General features: G+C 29.0%; 4 protein-coding genes across 18 annotated transcripts in view; 2 read left to right on the top strand and 2 right to left on the bottom strand.

Moving 5' to 3' along the window:
- Positions 1-330: 330 nt before the first annotated feature.
- Positions 331-10,746, top strand: LOC124954762 (protein cueball). Of its 3 annotated transcripts, none has more exons than XM_047508156.1 (7): positions 331-1,003; positions 3,809-4,015; positions 4,760-4,949; positions 5,145-5,759; positions 6,074-6,355; positions 6,488-6,770; positions 8,748-10,746. In XM_047508156.1, exons 1-7 carry the CDS (start codon positions 916-918, stop codon positions 8,850-8,852), a joined length of 1,770 nt encoding a protein of 589 aa, XP_047364112.1. In that variant the 5' UTR covers positions 331-915; the 3' UTR covers positions 8,853-10,746. The 3 variants fall into 3 exon arrangements, with proteins under 3 accessions (XP_047364112.1, XP_047364113.1, XP_047364111.1); XM_047508157.1 differs by lacking the exon at positions 331-1,003 and adding an exon at positions 2,281-2,409; XM_047508155.1 differs by lacking the exon at positions 331-1,003 and adding an exon at positions 2,350-2,461.
- Positions 10,747-12,465: 1,719 nt separating this feature from the next.
- Positions 12,466-14,161, bottom strand: LOC124954758 (anamorsin homolog). Of its 2 annotated transcripts, none has more exons than XM_047508141.1 (5): positions 13,838-14,161; positions 13,336-13,658; positions 13,091-13,235; positions 12,895-13,007; positions 12,466-12,794 (listed from the first exon to the last, which is right to left on the bottom strand). In XM_047508141.1, the coding sequence occupies exons 1-5, from the start codon at positions 13,989-13,991 to the stop codon at positions 12,705-12,707; spliced, it is 825 nt and encodes a 274-aa protein (XP_047364097.1). In that variant the 5' UTR covers positions 13,992-14,161; the 3' UTR covers positions 12,466-12,704. The 2 variants fall into 2 exon arrangements, with proteins under 2 accessions (XP_047364097.1, XP_047364096.1); XM_047508140.1 differs by having other exon boundaries at positions 12,466-12,804; positions 13,838-14,156.
- Positions 14,162-14,692: 531 nt separating this feature from the next.
- Positions 14,693-18,447, top strand: LOC124954759 (zinc finger Ran-binding domain-containing protein 2-like). Of its 11 annotated transcripts, none has more exons than XM_047508142.1 (9): positions 14,693-14,923; positions 15,251-15,412; positions 15,540-15,592; positions 15,861-15,942; positions 16,060-16,393; positions 16,465-16,604; positions 16,670-16,711; positions 16,971-16,996; positions 17,229-18,447. In XM_047508142.1, the coding sequence occupies exons 2-9, from the start codon at positions 15,339-15,341 to the stop codon at positions 17,255-17,257; spliced, it is 780 nt and encodes a 259-aa protein (XP_047364098.1). In that variant the 5' UTR covers positions 14,693-14,923; positions 15,251-15,338; the 3' UTR covers positions 17,258-18,447. The 11 variants fall into 11 exon arrangements, 9 of the variants coding, with proteins under 9 accessions (XP_047364098.1, XP_047364100.1, XP_047364107.1 ...); XM_047508144.1 differs by having other exon boundaries at positions 15,087-15,412; XR_007102647.1 differs by having other exon boundaries at positions 14,694-14,923; positions 16,670-16,725; positions 16,971-17,033.
- Positions 18,088-19,543, bottom strand: part of LOC124954751 (protein BCL9 homolog) — a 6,640-nt gene continuing 5,184 nt past the window's right edge. For both annotated transcript variants that reach the window (XM_047508123.1, XM_047508122.1), the window contains exon 7: positions 18,088-19,543. This exon is cut by the window's right edge. In XM_047508123.1, the coding sequence (XP_047364079.1) occupies positions 19,293-19,543 (251 nt within the window). In that variant the 3' untranslated portion in view covers positions 18,088-19,292.

Here is a 19,543-nt window from a genome sequence, read left to right as displayed (position 1 = left end):
GGATAGATTTAAATCAAATTAAAAAATGTAGGAAATTGGCACGTTTCGGTAATCACTAGGAACCAGGAGATACCGCATCATATGCATTGCCGTAGAAAATAAGTAATACGAATAAATTAATTTATTCTTACTATATAAGAAAAGAGATAGAGACTGACGGAGAAATAGAGATAGATAAATAGATAGATAGATAGGTAGGTAGGAAGATAGATAGATAGATAGAGAAAGAGAGAGAGAGAGAGAGAGAGAGAGAGAAGGAGAGAAAAAGAGAGAGAAAGAAAGAGAGAGAGGGAGATACTAGTTTCGATTTTGCAAGAAATTCGTATGGGTGTAGCAACGTTCGCCATTTGGTAGAGTCGCATTACAGTAGTAAACGTTATAACAGTATTCCGTCGCGCCAATGACCGAACGCCTGCGGAGGGCGACGCGAAGCGTCGGTAGAACGCACATTTAGTCACGAACGGACACACAGTTCGCGTTCAGCCACCGTAACGCGACGTAACGTTGATGGTAAGGTGATACTCTTTCGTAGCTCTCAATAAAAGAGAAACGAAAGAGAATTAAATAAGAAACTTGTTGAGAAAAACAAAATATTCTTTGAAGAGAGTTCGTTTGAAACAGTTTCGAATCGATCGTATTTCATTTGATCCGGTGAATTTAATCTTGAAGAGAAAAAAAAAGTTGACCGAAAAAGATTTAGCGAATAAATAAAAACGGAAAAAGAAAGAGTAAAGAAAAAAAGGAAAAGAAAAAAAAACGAAAAAAGAGAAAGACAAACGTGTTTACGGTGAAAAGACATTTATCTCTGTCTATTTCTCTTTTCTCTCTCTCTCTCTCTCTCTCTTTCTCTCTCTCTCTCTCTCTCTTTCTCTCTTACTCTCTCGCGTTAGTAGTGTAAATGTATTCGTGATAAAGATGTCCCGACAATCGCGAGATTTCTTAACTGCCTTCGTCTTCATCGTGTTAGCCGTTTTCACAATCACGAGTGATGCCAGGTCATGGGGTAAGTGTCTCTCATCGTTATTTATCTCATCTTTCTAATCGTTCGTAAAAACGAGAACGTGAAAAAAGACGAATCGCGGTCCGTGGTGTTTTTCTCTGTCTCTCTCATTTACTTAGCGGCTTACTCACACACATACAGTTTCGCTATAGCGATGATGCGGATCGCGCGCCTCTCTCTCTCTCTCTCTCTATCTTTACGTATGTTCAAGCAAGTACACTTGTGTATCTATATGCGTGTGTGTGTATTGGAGCGCGCGCGCGTACTCAGGCTCCATTCACTTTAAGCTGATCGTCACGTACGCCACTTTTCGTCTAGCTCCCGCATTTTCTATCGGGGCGCTTTTTTCAAACTCGCGCGTATTATTAATTAATTTATTAATGAACAAATCTTTATTTATATTTTATTAATTTTTTTTTTTATTTATCTATTTATTTATTCATTCATTTATTGTTTTTTTTTCTTTTTTTTTTTTTTTTTTTTTTTTTTCATCAAACACCTCGTAATAATTTTCTATCTTTCTTTATACCTATACGTTCTTATACCCATTTACGTAATACTATCGTTTCAACTCGTCAACATTGTAATCTAGATTGACATAAGTTTGCGATCATTAATTAGAATCGCTAAGTATCCCATTATTTCCGATATGTATGACGCCACTAGCATAGACTTAACATATCAGAGAACTATCATATTATAATTACTCATTGAAAAAATGTATTTTTATCATTGATTTACGTATGCACACACGCATATATCATTTTCTAGAATGAAATTTCTAAGAGAGATCTTTAGAAAAATACCGTTGTCTTATTGATATTCTACTTATAGATAGAATCGATGAGTGTCCTTGCCTTTTTATCGAAAGTGTTATCTCTTCCTTTTGAAAAATCGAACTATCTTGTAATAACTACTTCAAGATTTTCGAATCTTTAGTAGGAAAAAAAAAACAAAAGAAATAAACAAATAGATAAAAATTTGTAAAATATTAAATGTCGATCTTATACGAAATAATCGACTTTAAAAAATATGTAAATAAGAAAAATTTCGTATTTTTTCTTCGTGACCCGTTCTTTTCTTGTCTGATATTAATTTACAAATTAAGTAAGTGTTACATAAAAAGTAGACATTTATCTGGCTCTTCTTTTATCGCTTGCTATTTTCGTGTCGTCATGCGCTAAAGGATTATGAGAGAAGGGTAGACGAAAGAAAAGACCGTATAGTTACATTCTTGAAAAAAAAATTTTAATAATAAGTCGTGATAAAAAAAATACATGTTTTTCTTATCTTAATCGTTAAATATCGATACAAGTTTATTGACTATCTGTTCTGTTTCAATTTACATAACAGTATGAAAAGGAATGATCTCGAACGATTACGACGAATACGAAGAGCGACACGGGAAGGTGTGTGCGTGCTTGCACATACATACGTGTGCGTCTACTGCTGCGTGTATATGTGTGTATATATGAGTGTATGTGACTTGCAAATTACTCAAATATGCAAGCAAGTTCTTTATGTTAATTGACGATTTCTTTTAAACCTTTCCTTTCCTTATAAAATTAATAAGAAAAATAATTGTTTTATTTCTTTGAAATTTATAGAGGTAAAATCTTGAGATCTCATTTAATAGATCCTATACAGAAATCTCATAAATAGGGCTTTTCCAAGAAGAAAGAACTTTTGACGATTTGTTCAAGTTCTTCTTCACACATATATATACATATACGTCAATTATTAATTAAGAAATTAATTAATAAATATGTGTATATTCGTATTGACGCCAACTTGTAAAAACTTCCTGGTTTCTCGTCAATTTCCGTTACTTTTTTTTTTATTTATTTTTTTACTTTTATTCCTGTTTTCTTACTTTTTTTTTTTTTTTTAATCATGAAATTTATTTGTACGATTCTCTCTTCCAATACTTAAAGACGAGTCATTTCCTTTCACTTACCGTCGAACGTACTTTCATCGTGTTACTATAAAATTACTATTATATGAATTGTGTTGTCCCCTTCGTTGTATCTTGCGAATTCTTTTGCTTTATTTTGTTTTTTTTTTTTTTTTTTTTTTTTTTTTTTTCTTTTTTTTTCGATAATAGTGCAGAAATCGTACGATAAATTATTGGAAATATATCGAATATAATAAATTCAACTTATCGACGTCGTCACAGATACTGGGAAATAACATTCGATTGTAAATAATTTCCATTGATGCTCTTTGCTTCAGGTCATCGTTTGAAAAAAAAAAAACAAAAGAAAACGAAAAAAAAAAATTAAACAAAGTAGTAGATAATCTCGAGCTTCGTAACTATTTACTGACACGACCTTGATATCACTTAGCACACATTCGTATATATAATCTAAACATCATTGGAAAAGGGATTTCGTTTGCAATCATATATTAATTTTCGAGTATTGAATTATAATCCGCTGATATATTCTCATAAATACGATCAAAATGTATAATACATTCGTTTGTACGTACGTATTTTTTTTTTTTTTTTTTTTTTTTTTTTTTTATCACATTAACTCAATCAATCGAAATCAAAGAAACATAATGAATACGCGGAAGTCGTTTATCAAAAGATTACTCTATCGTCGATCACGATCTTAATCACGATTAGTACCAATCTAGTTTATATCGATACCGATTAGCACGTTAAATACGATTAAACTTAATATTACAAAACGTAACCTTAACATTGACGTAACGTACACAGATCGTGTTATTCATAATACGATAATGATAAATGAATTGTTATCAAATAAATGTTTAATTTATCTTATATCTATCCTATTTCAGATATCGCCGTTGTGATCGGCGACAAGATAGAATTTTTCACACAAAATCAAACTCTTACGGTAACAGTCGATGGGGCCGTTTCATTAACTGGAATAGCTTACGATGATCAAACAAGAAAATTTTATCTTAGTGACTCTCATAGCAACATATCGATTTTTAGTAACGACTTAACGGAAACAAATTTCAGTTCGAAACCACTGTTAAAGGGTAAGTATTGTTTCTTTTTCTTAACTTTGCTTCTCTCTTTCTCTCTTGCGTTCGTCCTTTTCCCGCGTAAGCGATGCCGATCACGTGATTTATGAAAGATACGAATTACGAAAAAGCGCGGTAATTCGATATCCCGTTTAAATCAATCCTTCAACGCTCTACAATTTGATATAATTTTTTCGGAACAAATTCATCATTAATTAATTTTTCGCGCTATGATTTTTAGTTTTTTTTAATTTTTTCTCGATCGAGCTTTATTTGATATTTTTTTATTTTCTATGTGTATATAAATTTATAAATACATATTAATTTAGAAATATATACGTTCAAAGTAATTTTCATAATTCTTTTAAATAACTTGTTTTATTAAATAAACAAAGTGTCACATCAAGAAATAATTCAATAGTTCTGTGAAAAGGATATTCATTGCCGCTCAAATGATGATTTCACAAGTGCTAAAGGTTAATGCTGTACGATAATATCCGGATATATAAGCGGATAAATTATATTTAAAATAAAGTATAATTATATTTTAAGATTCACAATACATATACAATTTCAATACTTAAACAGAAGAAAAAAACAAAATATCGTTTAAAAAGTTCGTGAACAAATATTGAATAATTCGTACTTGTATGAAAAGAAAAGAAAGAAAAAGAAAAAAAAAAGAAAAAGAAAAAAAAAGAAAAAATAATTCATTCTCGAACAAATTATAAATTGGTATCGACCTATATTTTATATCAGCAAAGCAAGATGAGACGAACATCGTGGCGACAACCTTTGATACAAACTCTCGTACGCTCTTCTGGATCGACGCCTTGAAGAGAATGATCATGAAGATGCACATACCGATGGACAGTCCTCCGGAAGAACCCGTTATTCTGCATAATCTCACAGAAATACCACGTGGTATCGTCCTAGACACGTGTAACAGGTGTGCTTCATCCTCTCTCTCTCTCTCTCTTTCTCTCTCTCTCTCTCTCTCTCTCTCTCTCTCTCTCTCTCTCTCTCTCTCTCTCTCTCTCTCTCTCTCTCTCTCTGTCTTATTTTCTGACACGTTATTCCTCATTTCCCGATACTGATTGTCTCTCTTTCTTTCTCTCTCTCTCTTTCTCCTTCTCTCCATTAGTCATATCTACTGGAGCAACAGCAACCGCAAGAATTCCACCATCGAAAGATCCAACATGGATGGTACCAATCGAACGATCATAATCAGGGGAGATCTTTACGTACCAACAGGTCTAGCAATCGATTATGAAGAAGGTAAACTCTATTGGACTGACGATGAAGAAGGTATACATGTAAAGATCGAACGTAGCAATCTCGATGGTACTGAACGTGAAAAGATCTTGAAAAATAGAAATCAACAACCTGTTTATATCGCCGTCGATAAGGATTTTATCTACTGGTCAGATTGGGTACATAAAGCTATTTGGATGATGGCTAAAAATTCAACCGATCACGAATCACCGGTCAAATTTAAATCCTATCGCAAATTGAACAAAGATTCTGATCCTAACGCCATTATTACACGAAACAACGTTGGTACCATCGATTGTTCTGCTATATCCAAAAGAAGATTAGAAAAAGAGAAACTTGCTGAAAAGAAACAAAAAAGTTCTCTTCTCGAATCTTACAATAACTTAACGACTAGTACCGAAGATGTTAAAACGGAAAACTCTCAATTGTGTCTCAATGGTGGTTCCTTCGATCGTATCGAAAGTTCTTGTCGTTGTAAATTTGGGTAAGACTTTTCTTCTTCTAATTAATCATTGATAAATATGTAAATAATTCGAATTGTTTTTGTCCGAATCAAATTGCAGTTTTGAATACTGTCTATTTCAAATGTAATGCATTAAATTGATTCAAAAATGTTAGAATTAATAAATTAATTACAATAAAACGACACTTATATAGATTAATTTACAAGCATGAGTACAATTAGAATAGTAATCAAATTAATAAGAATAAAATGTCGTTTGTCAATTAACTATTAACAACAAAATTGATCTTTATGATTATATTATGGTTAGAATTAAATAAATATTTTCCACGCAGATATACGGGTTCCATGTGCGAAATATCCCTCTGCCAGAATTATTGTCTTCAGGGTGATTGTATCGTTAATAATTTCGGTAAAGCAGAGTGTAAATGTATCGGCACGTTTACCGGTAAACGATGTGAAAGAGACATTTGCGAGGGTTATTGCCTTCACGATGGCGAATGTTCAGTCCAAAACAACATGCCTGTCTGCGAATGTAAAAATTCGAAGGGAGAACGTTGCGAAATTCTTCCTGACATACCTGCGCTCAACGTTGACAAATCTTCCTGCGGTTTAATGTAATGCAACTTTTTTTTGTTTTTTTCTTTTTTTATCAATTAATTTCCATCATTAATAAAAATCTAAATATCAATTAACTCTTTATTTTTATTATTTTATTTTTACTTACTTTTTTTCTTTTTTTTTAACAGATGTGCCGAAAACAACTATACCTCCGAAAAGATGCTAACCCTAAATGAAAATTGCGAATCGAAGACATTATTATTCGTACTTATCGCTCTCATCATTGTACTTATTATACTGATCCTCGTGATGAGTTTCTACCTGCATAAATTACGTCGTCGACCACGAATCAAGAAGAGATTCGTAGTTAGTAAGGGTGGTATTACGCCATTAACATCCAGACCACAGCTAACGGATAATCAATGCGAAATAACTATAGAAAATTGCTGCAACATGAATATCTGCGAAACAGTGAGTGAAATACCATCTAAATAGTTATTGCAATGTAGAGTAAGCGCACGTATGCGTGTATGAGTGAGAATTTATTCGATACGATCGTATAGCTATCTCACTCTTTCTCTCTCTCTCTCTCTCTCTCTCTCTCTCTCTCTCTCTCTCTCTCTCTCTTTTCCCTCCCTCTTTTTTTTAACAGTATTAACGAGATCAAATATATTTTTCATTGATCATTTTTCTAAAGAGTATTGTAATCGTCTTCGTTAATTTTTTTATCGGCCAATTTATTTTTTATTAATTGTGCATCTCATTGTCGATATTTTATCACATTTTTTTTTATATATACATATACATAGTATTTTTCCATAGATGACCGAGAAAATGTATCGCAATTAATTGAAATCACAAAAAAGTTTAATAAAAGAAACTTGCACGATTCTGAATTAGCTACAAAGTACATGCAAAATGTTTTTTTTCTACTCGTGATCTTTCCGAATTATGAAGATCAACATAATTTTTTCTAAATAAATGCCTGTAATTCTTTCTTGCATATTTATATAATAGAGATCATTTGCAATTAAAATCATATCTAGTAAAAAAATTGCTACTATGTATCGTTAAAATAGTAAATTTGATAGCAAATATTTTCAAATTAGTTACGAAATATTTGCTCGGACATACATGGATAGACATCCTGTTTATATAGTATATATATATATAGTGTGTGTGTATATACATATATACTATATATTATCTCACCATCAGTATTTTTGATCATTCCTTCGCAAGACAACGTTAAAAATGTATTAATGATAATAATTTTTGATAGGAAAATATATCGATTTGTTGGATAAACGAAAATAAAAATTATAATAAAGCGTAATAAAGTTTGTTAACGTTAAATTTGTTAAAACGTAAATAGAACGCTTGTTGGCGAGTCCCAAGTCGAATTCTCGATCGCGTATTCTTTTTCTTAAGATAATGTATTTAAATTTTTTAACTCTTGCGTAATGTAATTCGTAGTTGTTAAAAATAGTGAAAAAACAACTTTTAGCTAGTATAATTAACATTTTCATGACATTGTAGGCGAATTAGATTTTCCGATATTTCATTATTATTATTATTATTATTATTATTATTATTATTATTATTATTATTATTATTATTATTATTATTATTATTATTATTGTTGTTGTTGTTGTTATTGTTATTATCGTCATTCTTATATTCATATTTCCGATAATAGTTGGTATTATTTGTTCAAACAGTTGACTGAAAATTTTTCAACATTATTAATATGTTTATATAAGATAAGACTTAATGGAAAAGAACAGACTTTGTTCCAATTACGTAAATTTCTTTAACAGTCCTTCAACTTCTTTTCTTTTTTTTATTTTCATTTTTTTTATATCGCTTGTTAACTTAAACGTTAATAAAGATAATTTCACGAAGAACGACCGATATCTCATTTCGGTTATTAAACTTTTCCTTTTTTAATGTTTATTCGTTTATCTTAATAAAATATATTTCTTTTCTCTATGAATTTCTTTACAAAAATATTAGCACGATAATAATAATAATCCATAAAGATAAAATATTTTAATAAAGAAATTCTAATGATCGCGTTTTAATCAAATTTTGATCAACTAATTAATTAGTTACCTCACAATTAATATACATATATATATATATATATATATATATATATATATCGTTTTACGATCAGTATTTTTATTATATCTCATCCCGCAATCAGCAGTACAAATCAATGTTGAAAATATTATAATAATAATTTACCTGAAAATCTCTCTTCGTAGTATTTGGGGAAAAAACGACAAAGAAAAGAGAAGAAGAAAAAACAAAAAAAAATTTAACGAACTTGTCAACTTAATGATAAACAATTTCACTAATTTAGATTGATTCAAATTCGAAGACATCGATCGCTGCTAACTTAGCAATGAAATAAGAAAATAAAAAGATTTCCTTTTTTTCCAGCCATGTTTTGAACCAAAATTACGAACTCCGGTGACAAAGAATAATAAAACGAAAAAGGATGAGAAGAATTCTCTATTGGATAATATGGAGGGAAATTCGTGCTAACGCAAACTAAATTTCTCGTCGTATAAAATGGCGAATACTCGACGGATTCCACGTAAGCTCGTCACGAAATTTTTGCTCGCGGTGATAGATGTCTGTATATTTTTCGAAAGACTCTATCTAGTATTGTTGTTAAGTTTGGTGAATGCATATGTGCCTACATAGGGCAAGATGAAAGGATGAATTAATTGAACGAAAAAAAGTAAAACGAAAAAAAAATATATAAATCAAGTAAAAAAAAAAGATAGAAAGGAACGAAAGCCAAAGGTCTTTAAAAGAGTCCTATTCCTTATTGGGTCGTATATGTAGGGCTGTGCTTTTACAATGGTTATTTCGTTCGATTATTGAAATCATAGCGTGATTTACTTAATTTTTTTTCCTTGTAATTCAATAAGTTATGTACTTAGGGGACAATTTTTTCTTTTTCTCTTTTTTTCCTTTTTTATATAGTAACGGTGATATATATATATATATCGCCGTTACGTTTATATATATATATATATATATAAAGAGAGAGAGAAAACAAAAAGTAAAGTAAAACTATACATTTAACGGACGATCTTTTTCATACAGAAGAGGTCTGTCTTGAAGTAATTTATTACCTCATTAAACAGCAATTATCATCTTTCTTCTTCATTCGATTAAACAATGAGAAAATTATTTTTCAGAAAAATATAAATATGATTATAAATAAATTTTCAAAATTTTTTTTTTAATCTTAGTAATATAAATTTAGAATTGTTAGCAAGCGAACGGAAGCTGCCACATTTTGTGCATTATAGTAATATATATATATATATATATATATATATATATATTATATACATATATACATATGTATATTCATATATATACGTACATATATATTATAATATATATGTATATATATTTAAAGTTTACAACAAGAGCTACGCTTAACGTAATACTTGTGCAATATATGCAAAAGCTGCCTTATAAACCAAAATAACTTGATTGATTGTTTAAAAAGTATCATAGAGTACATTCCTAAGAAAGAATGTCATTAGCTTGATTAATAATAAGTACCGAACAGGTCATATTTTTTTCTTCCTTTTATATCGAAGATTTCTGATATAAAATACAAAAAATATAAACACACAGACACAAACGAAAATATTTTCTACTTCAAATAAGAAGTCGAACCAACTCTCAAAACTTGAAGTTATCGCTAAAAATAATTAATTTCATGGTCAACAATTAATTACTTACAATAAACATCAATGTATATATAATACGTGCAACCATTTGCATACATCGCAGAAATATTTTATTTTACTTTTTTTTTCTTTTTTATTCTTTTTTTTTCTTTTTTTTTTCTTTTTTTTCTTTTTTTCTTTATTTTCTTTTTTATTTTTTTTTTTTTTGACGTTCATTTTCGAGCATATCAGACATTCAATAAGACGTCTGATTACTATTTTACGTTTCACGTCATTATAATATATTAGATAATCATCTAAGTTCGTCCCCCACTAAGAGTACAATATATGCATACGTACATATATATACATATACTAATCTGTTTATAAACGTGATATAAATATATGTATATATGTATGCGTGTTTGCGTGTACGTCTCTAATAAGGAATAAACAGAAAAAGCGGTATCCATATAAAATATAATGCATACACACACATATACGTATATATATATAATGTATATATGTATATATATAATAATAAATAAATAAATAAATATATATATATATATATATATATATATATATATATATATATATATATAATGGACATACACACACACACACATAAATTGACTAAACTTCCTGCTGTGCTATGATTAACATTTCTCTAATGGCCTTAAAACAATGAAATTTTCTGACTGTTACAAATATTGTCATATTCAACATAATTGTTGCTGGAACAAACCAAAAGTTCTTCGCATGCAAGATCATACTACGTTTTTAACATAGTGCCACACTGATACGCATATTATCCGTAGTAATAATAAATTTGTATACACATATTTACATTATTTACAGATATTTACGTACATGCATACGTGTTGTAATATTACGATAGTTAGACACATAGATATAGAATCAAAAATTTCATTGATACCGATTCCCTTTTTTCTGATAATTGACAAATTATATATTGTGTATTTTACTTTTTTGTTAATTAATTAATTTTACAAATATTAACAAAAGATAGAGTTTAAACAATTCATTTTTTTTAATCTATTGTGGAGTTTGATACCTATATTAATAAAAATATATGCTTTATCTCACCATTCCAAGACTAATTCTAAAATTCTTTTATTTCATTTCATATTTTCTTGTTTCATTATTTAATATCACATATAATGTATATAATCTTTTATTATATCCTTGATATAGTTTCTAGTTCATCTTTTTAAATTAATATATGGTCATTTTATTATTAGGTATCATTCTCTCTCTCTCTCTCTCTCTCTCTCTCTCTCTCTCTCTCTCTCTCTCTCTCTCTCTCTCTCTCTCTCTCTCTCTCTCTCCCTCTCTCTCTCTCTCTCTCTCTCTATCACTATCTCTCTATATTTCTCTGAATAATAAATTATAAGACAATTTTTAATTACAAAATTATATATAGACGAATGCAACTATTTTAATTTTTTTGTCGTAAATATCAATGGGAATCGATAAATAAATCGGCCAGCTATTTAGATTATGAAACTTGTACACACCAAAGTTAATTATAATAATACTTATAACATCTTAGGCGCAGCTTGATCATTGGTTCGCAAAAATGTATCATTGTTTTTTAAAACTAAACATTGAGACAAACAGAATGTAACTTAATTTCAATGAAATGAAATATTAATGTTTTTATTTCGTTCGTTTTTTAACGATTTTTACTCGGATCAATGAATAATATACATAGTTATGACTTAATAGCGTTTATGTTACCCTTTAAAACACGGAATGATGTTCCTGTCGTCATGAAAACAAACAAATTACAATACATGACGATTTTATTTCTGTTCCTGTATACGGTAGATACTACACTTATAAACCTATGATCTTTGCTTTTATGCTTATAATGTAATTTTATGCTAACAACGTGCACTATTATAGAAAAACAATCATTTATAGAACAAATGTAAAGTGAAATTAAGTATAGTATACGGAAAATAGCCCTCTCCCACACACTCATCCTCAGAGAAAGGATAGTGGATTTATGGTGAAAGGGATATGTTCCTTAACTTAAAAAAAAAAAAAAAAAAAAAAAAGAAAAGAAAAAAAAAACCATGTCTGTACACTATATGCAACATGTTTATGTATTATATTAAATATTGTCTATAAGTAGGGTATCTAATTACTATTACTGAAATATGGCGTAAACTTCTTCTTTTTCTACATCTGTATAAAACAAACTTATACTGGGTCACAAAATATTTAAAATATTTAAGTGATACTTAAGTTAAAATCAACATAAGTTAGCATACAAAATGAAAATATATTCAGTGATAAAAATGGCTGTTTCTCTACATGGACAATGATATGCCTTATACATTAAACATTTTGCATATTGAACGTGCTTACATAATGGTTATTATGCAAATTACTATTGTATACAGAAGAAGTGGAATAAAACATGCTATATCTTAAGGGTCGTTGATTATTTTTTATTTATATTACTCCTTTTCCACAGAAAATAATTGTTCATTCATTTTTATAGATTTTCTTATTTAAATATAAATTAGAAAGAGAAGCTAATGTTTAAGTTAATACTATAACCACCAATAAGTATACTAAATCTAATGACCTGAAATATTTAATACTCAAAACAATATTATTTTTATAATAATTAAAAAAGATCATAAAATAAATTATGTATCAGCAATTAGCTGACTTTCAGGTAAAACAATTTTCTCTCCAGGTTTAAATGCTGGCATGCCAAGATAAGGACAGCTTGCGCAACGAAAAGCATCACCTAAATAACACTGTAATAATGAATAAATGATGAAAATAATTTCAATGAACTTATACAGAAATAACTTTTTCTATGTATTAGAGAACCTTGTACAACATACATTTCCACAGGATGATTTTTGAATTCCTTTCTCTTCTGCTTTACCATTTAACTCTTCCGCCAATCCACATGTACAATCCTTACATGCTTTTCGTTTACCCGTTGTCCCACATACTAGCAAAAAAGTATATATATTTACACATAAACCTAAAATTCGTGTACAAGCAAAAAAAGGAAAATATTATAATAATTTCAACCTTTTAAACTGGTGATATCAGGTTTGACAATATCATCTTCATCTAAAAGTTCATCCTCATCTATCAAGTCATCTTCAACGACATTATCTAATTTCCATATATTACTTTCTTTTTGTTTCAAATTTAAAGCCACACTAGAACCAATCTAATATACAGACCCAATGTATCTTAATATATTATACATTAATGCTCTATAATATCAAACTAATATTACAATATACACCTTACAAACATGCTGTAATTACCTCAAAAGATGGTTTCTGTGCTATTATCTCACATATGTTAGGAACATTTTCAAATATATTAGATAAAAGTTCTGCTATTTCTTTATCTACTTTTCTAGGATTTATATCATTTATAAGAAAACCAGCTAATTTCAATCTAGATAATCTTTCCTTGAAAGTTAGCCTGTTCTCTAATTTCTTTTCTAATGAAAGTGACTCATAGATTATTAGTTTACCATTTTGTTTCAATAATTTTAACAATTCTATGAGTACTTCATTATCATTTAAAGATGATTGTTTAATAATGAATAAAATCACGTCAATGGAAGATCCATTATAGTTACCTACAAAATAATGTTGGTACATTACATGCATACAATATAATAATTACAAAAAGGATTAAATATCATCTCTTGGGAAAATGTTACAAGAAAAAAATACATATACAGATCTGTCGACTAATTTGTATTATCGAACAGAACATTGTTTGTGTGATTTGTTTTATAAATATTATTATACATACACTTTTTTAATTCATTTAAATTGATGACTGACACTTGATCAATCTTTTCGACAAGAATTTTAATCTTTGCAATAAAATCAGATAATCCATCGGAAGTAACCTCTTCGCCTAACAATATGAGAACTTCATTGTCACTTTTAATAATGTTAGTCATCGTAAGATTTAAGATTTTCGATTTTTATACGATAGGAAAGATGAATTAATAAATGTTAAATATAATGAAAAACTGCGTAGAAATATCACGATAATTCGTTCTAAACGAACCTAAGACATATGAAGGAATACAAAATGTAATATAAATAATCTCAGAAAAGAAATACTACAGAGGGAACATATGTCGACGAAACGGGCGACACGAGTGGACAAAACTAGAACTACCATCTTGATACATCGTATACGCGCGAAGTTTAAATAATAGTTCGTATAGGTTATAGATTTATCGATAAATAATCAAACACTGAGTATAATTTTTCATTCTATTTCTATATAATATGCATTGTTTTGTATATTACAGTATAAATTGTCAGCCAGAAAGGAACATTTTGAGCAAAAATTCATCACAATATCCACAATCATAGTACGTCATTATTTCTAATCTTATTATATTACTTACTAGAACCATCGTTTAGATCTGATTTATAATTAAAGAACAACAATAAATGTGAGCACGATTGGCTCATATATTTTATATAATTTAACAATTCTACGTTAAAAGATATTCGTTGTATGAAATATAAATATTTATATTTTGTAAATTCTCCATTTATATGAACAAATTATTAAAAATTTTGTGTATATAAAATGGACATACCGAGATGGCAGTAATACTTCCACTTCCGTCAAGTTCTACGATGCAAATGCTCCTTTCAGTTCTTTCCTTAGTCTTTTTCCTCTAAAATAGCAATACTAGTGTCCCTACAAATGAAAGAAACGTTATTGAGATCTTACTTTTCTGACATCAGTGTTTGGCTCCCCTGAGTTTATGATTGTAGTGGTTAGTGTGCACTGATTTGTTCCGCGAAGAATTACTTTGCATACACGTTTGTATCACGGTGCGTTGTACCGCGGATATGGTGGTAATAAAAGGTATTACTGTCTCTCTCTCTCTTTCTCTCTCTCTCTCTCTCTCTCTCTGTCTCTCGCTCTTTTTCTTTCTCTTTCTTCTCTCTCTCTCTCTCTCTCTCTCTCTCTCTCTCTCTCTCTCTCTCTCAAAAGTAGTAATAATATTTATGAATACGTTGTAATATAGGTTTAAAAAACGTTGAATGAAATATATTAAAAGATAATAGTCTGATAATTAATAAGATATTTTAGAATACATTAATCATTACAACTACGCCTCCGTGTTAAATAATTCTGTTACGGTTTTACTTCATAAAGTAAACCGAATGTGATAGTTAACGTTTTCATCAGGTTAAATAAAAAAGTGCTAAAGTTAGCTTAAAACGAATATAATATAAATAATCAAGATTATCTCTGGAAAATATTCTCTGTAAAAAAAATGGATGTTAATAAAGTTGATGAAGATAATCAACGTAGTATCAACGATGGTGATTGGGTCTGTCCAGATTCACAGTACGTATTTTATAATAATCTTTTTATTATTAAAATAGTTCTTTTCTTTCTTTCTATAAATATCAGTATTTTTTATATTAATATATTTATGTTATGAGTGTAATATACAATTGTTACTTTACTACAGGTGTGCCAATGTAAATTTTGCAAGGAGAAGCTCCTGTAATCGGTGTGGAAAAGGTATATATGCATTCTTATTAATTAGAATTTATTTATTAGTTTTTTATTTTAACTTGATGATATTTTGGTGAATTATTCGATACGAATAAACATCCTCTGTCTAAATCTATATGTTATTTTACAAAAGTTTCTTCTGTACATTCTAAATTTTATGATAAAAAATAAATAATGTTTTTACCAATTTTTTTGGTAATTAACTTTTCTTTACAATTATAAATACAATTTATAATTTTCTACTATTATAAATAATAAAAATTTGTTAATATAGACAGAGGTGAATGTACAAAGAAGAAAAAACTGGGACAAGAAATTGGTAAAGCAGCTGCAGAAAAAAGTAGAGGCTTATTTAGGTAATCTTTAAATTAAAAGCAAACGTTTAGGTCAGATAAATATTATATTAATTTAACTTCTATTTCTCTTTCATTTCTATGAACTTTATTCATGTTTATGTATATTTTATGTTACAGTGCGGACGATTGGCAATGTAGTAAGTGTGGTAATGTGAATTGGGCTCGTAGACAACAGTGTAATATGTGTAATGCTCCTAAATTTGGAGAAATAGAAGAACGTACTGGTTATGGTGGGGGATATAACGATCGTGGTATAGTTGAATATAAAGAAAGAAGAGAAGATGACGACGATTACGATGAATTTGGAAGACGTAAGAAAAAGAGGAAGATAGAGAATCGTTCCGATGATGATTCTAAAGATTCTAGGTACAACAGTCCTTCTCATTGTAAAGCCAAAGAAGACGAAAAAGATGAAATAGCTGATGAAGAAATAGAACAAGTGGAAGAAAATGTATTGTATATTAATATATGTTTAGTAAGTAAATTTTTGTATAATTCCTTTACAAAATGACTTCATTGTAGGATAACGATGAGGAGGAAGAAGAAGAAGCAGAAAAAGAGGAAGAGGAAGAAGAAGATGAAGAGGATGATGACGATGGCGATGGTGATTTATCTAAATATGATCTCAGTGAATGGGATGACTTAGCAGCAGTGAAAAAAAGGTAATTAGATGTAGCATAATCTCTACAATAAATAAAATTAATATTTTAACCATCTAATCTTTCAGCACAAATGGAAATACTGTATCTTCAGAAGAACAACGGTCAAGGTAATGAGGGTAATGTAATAAACATTTTTTTGCATTCTTTTGTGATAGAAATAACTTCTTGCATTTTTAAAACATTTGTACTTATAAAAAAATCGTAAAAACTCACAATTATTATAAATAATAATTATAATACTCTGTGTTGATCATTTCTATTTAACAATACGATTTTATTACTAACGAAACTTTCTTTTAATTAATATATTTTACATTATATAAACAAATAAACATACATATATTATAAGGATTCTAATACTTACAGAAATGGAGATGATTGGCGTGATTCAGGTACATCCAGCCACTGAGAAGTTGTGCAGAAGGACAGGTTTGACATGGGTTTTAGGGATAGAACTGGTTCTTAAAAACCACAATGAATAAGTTTTTTTGAATGCTATTCTTTTTTTGCACTTTCACAATTAAATTACGATTTAGGCTATAGAATAGATATGCGTTGTTAAATAAGGATTAGTAAAGTACTGTTTTAAAAAGTATCTCAAATTTAAAAATATTACTTTTACAGGCAGAAGAAAATACTTGGAGCAACAATAAGTCCGTGACTAAGAACATACATATAATGCGGCAAGTTTAGTGATCTAATGAGCACTTTTAAATAAAGTGAAAGATAATATAAAACTTCTTGCAAAGGAAATCAATTGATGTAAGCTTTAAATTTGTGATCAAATTGATAGGAAGAATGATATGAAGGAAAAGGAAAAAAGAAAAACGTAGGTTGTTCATCTGCGCAATATTGCCATTTTGCATAATAATGCAAAATTTATAAATCATTAAGCGTAGATAAAATTCTTCGCTAGTCAAAACAAGATTTATGGTTTTGATGATTCCTTCTAGATACAATTTTCATAGATAAATGACGTAAGATATGACGTTACTTTAATATAAAAGCTGAGTATGTGAATTTATAGAAAATTTCAAAGCTTTGCAAAAGCACGGAATAATTGTAATGGCTTCGAGTTTTCAATTGTGTTATTACAAACGCACTAGGTCAATGTAAACATATCACTGCTTAAATTGCTCAGCCTGCTTTTGTAATATTTTACTCTTCACTGCTTTAAAATATTTTTTCGGTCTCTTTCATTTTTCTATATCTATGTATAAATATCCGAATAAGTAACTCTATACTATGTAGTATTAAAGAAATCATTCCCTAATGAATTCGGATGTGTTCTCGCATTATCAAAATAATAGAAAAGATACGTTTTCCTTAATTAACATAGATTTGAATAAGTCGAAAGCAATCGACATAATTGAAACATAACGTGAATTTATCGCTATATCATGGTGTATAGCGACATCAATTACAACTTTGATGCCTGCTTTTAAACTATAAAAAAAAAAATGGTTATTAATCAATATCATAATGACTTCTTGTAAATATCTTTATTTTTCATTTATAATAAAAATCATTCGTCAACAACATAATTGTTCTTAGTCAATTACTTTTCTTATAATCATTACAAACTACATAGGGTCATGATTATGCACAGAGTTGGTCACAAGGATTGGTGAGGGAGTGAAAGGAACGGGCGATACTGTAAGGATTATGTTGCAACAGGTTTATATATGTATACATATATGTGTATATATATACATATATATGTATGTATGTATATATGTATGCATGTATGTATGTATGTATATATCGTATGTATGTACAATTATGAACTTGAATTTGTAACGTGTGTGTTAAGTATTTTCTGATAAAGGAAGGATGAATTCCGGCACCGGCGTACTTTTTCTTCTCGCTCGCTTATTTGTTCCTTGGTTATTCTTTTTCAAACGACACTACGAACAGCGAAAGAGGAAGAATGGACTTCTGCCTTCTCCTTTTAATTTTTCAGGCTATAGCAATATTCTTACCTACAAACCGCACATTCCAATCGTTGATATAACGATTATTACGAAAAATCAGATTTTACATCAGTATTTACATTATCGCGTTAACATAGTTACGCGCTGTGTTTCTATTTAGAAACGTTTAGAATTTACAAGTTGTCTCGGTAATCTGAATAAAAAAAAAAAAAAAAGAAAAGAAAAGAAAAGAAAAAGAAAAAGAAAAAGAAGAAAAAAATCGGGAAATATCTTCATACCATTGAAATAACAGATATAGAGACAAAAAATATTAAAAACATAATTCTATACGATTTAGAAATAAAATCCTTATCGGGTGTAACACATATATATATATATATAACACAGTATATATATATATAACACAGTATATATATAAAAAAAATAAAATAAAATAAAATTGAACGAGAAGTCTCGCCATATGCCAGTTGTAGGCACTCTCTTACAATATTATTACAATGCTTTTTACCATCATTATTTAATGGACGTTAAAATCATAATAATATTTATTTATTTATTTATTTTTTTTATTTTTTTTTTTATTTTTTTTTTTTTGTAATCATTAGCAAAACAGACTTTTACTCAGCTTAGACTTTCAAAGATTTGTCGAGTTATAAATGATGGGATTATCCTTATTTAATGAGTAACAGAGATACAAAGATCATACACAAATGATCACAGTTTCTGTTACTCCGATATACAATAATCGTGTTATTTATTTAGGCATGAAGAACTGTTGATGTGAATGAGAATTAGGTGGTGGATGTAAATTAGGATGTGGTGGACCACTACCTCTTGTTCCAGTGGCATAAAGTTGTTGTTGGAAGTTATGGAACTGTTGAGCATAATTAGGATCCGACATAGTTGGACCGCTACCCACAAATGGACTATTTTTAAAATTACTTGTAGTGCCACCCATACTTGGAGGTAATGGTTGAGTAGCATCAGGAGGTGGTCCCAATCCCA

This window comes from Vespa velutina, chromosome 16, assembly GCF_912470025.1.
Source record: "Vespa velutina chromosome 16, iVesVel2.1, whole genome shotgun sequence".
Classification (NCBI taxonomy): domain Eukaryota; kingdom Metazoa; phylum Arthropoda; class Insecta; order Hymenoptera; family Vespidae; genus Vespa; species Vespa velutina.
Note: the sequence above shows the minus strand (reverse complement) of the source record. Positions and strands in the feature narration are given on the sequence as shown.

Excerpts from the sequence above, each read along its gene's own strand:
- LOC124954762 (XM_047508155.1), top strand. The coding sequence starts at position 2,365 with ATGATCTCGAACGATTACGACGAATACGAAGAGCGACACGGGAAGGTG. Across the intron at positions 6,356-6,487 it reads AAATCTTCCTGCGGTTTAAT|ATGTGCCGAAAACAACTATA; the intron begins GTAATGCAACTT and ends TTTTTTTAACAG. Across the intron at positions 6,771-8,747 it reads ACATGAATATCTGCGAAACA|CCATGTTTTGAACCAAAATT; the intron begins GTGAGTGAAATA and ends CTTTTTTTCCAG.
- LOC124954758 (XM_047508140.1), bottom strand. The coding sequence starts at position 13,991 with ATGACTAACATTATTAAAAGTGACAATGAAGTTCTCATATTGTTAGGC. Across the intron at positions 13,659-13,837 it reads TTTAAATGAATTAAAAAAGT|GTAACTATAATGGATCTTCC; the intron begins GTATGTATAATA and ends ATTATTTTGTAG. Across the intron at positions 13,008-13,090 it reads TGATATCACCAGTTTAAAAG|TATGTGGGACAACGGGTAAA; the intron begins GTTGAAATTATT and ends CTTTTTTGCTAG.
- LOC124954759 (XM_047508142.1), top strand. The coding sequence starts at position 15,339 with ATGGATGTTAATAAAGTTGATGAAGATAATCAACGTAGTATCAACGAT. Across the intron at positions 15,593-15,860 it reads CTGTAATCGGTGTGGAAAAG|ACAGAGGTGAATGTACAAAG; the intron begins GTATATATGCAT and ends TTGTTAATATAG. Across the intron at positions 15,943-16,059 it reads AAAAGTAGAGGCTTATTTAG|TGCGGACGATTGGCAATGTA; the intron begins GTAATCTTTAAA and ends TTTATGTTACAG.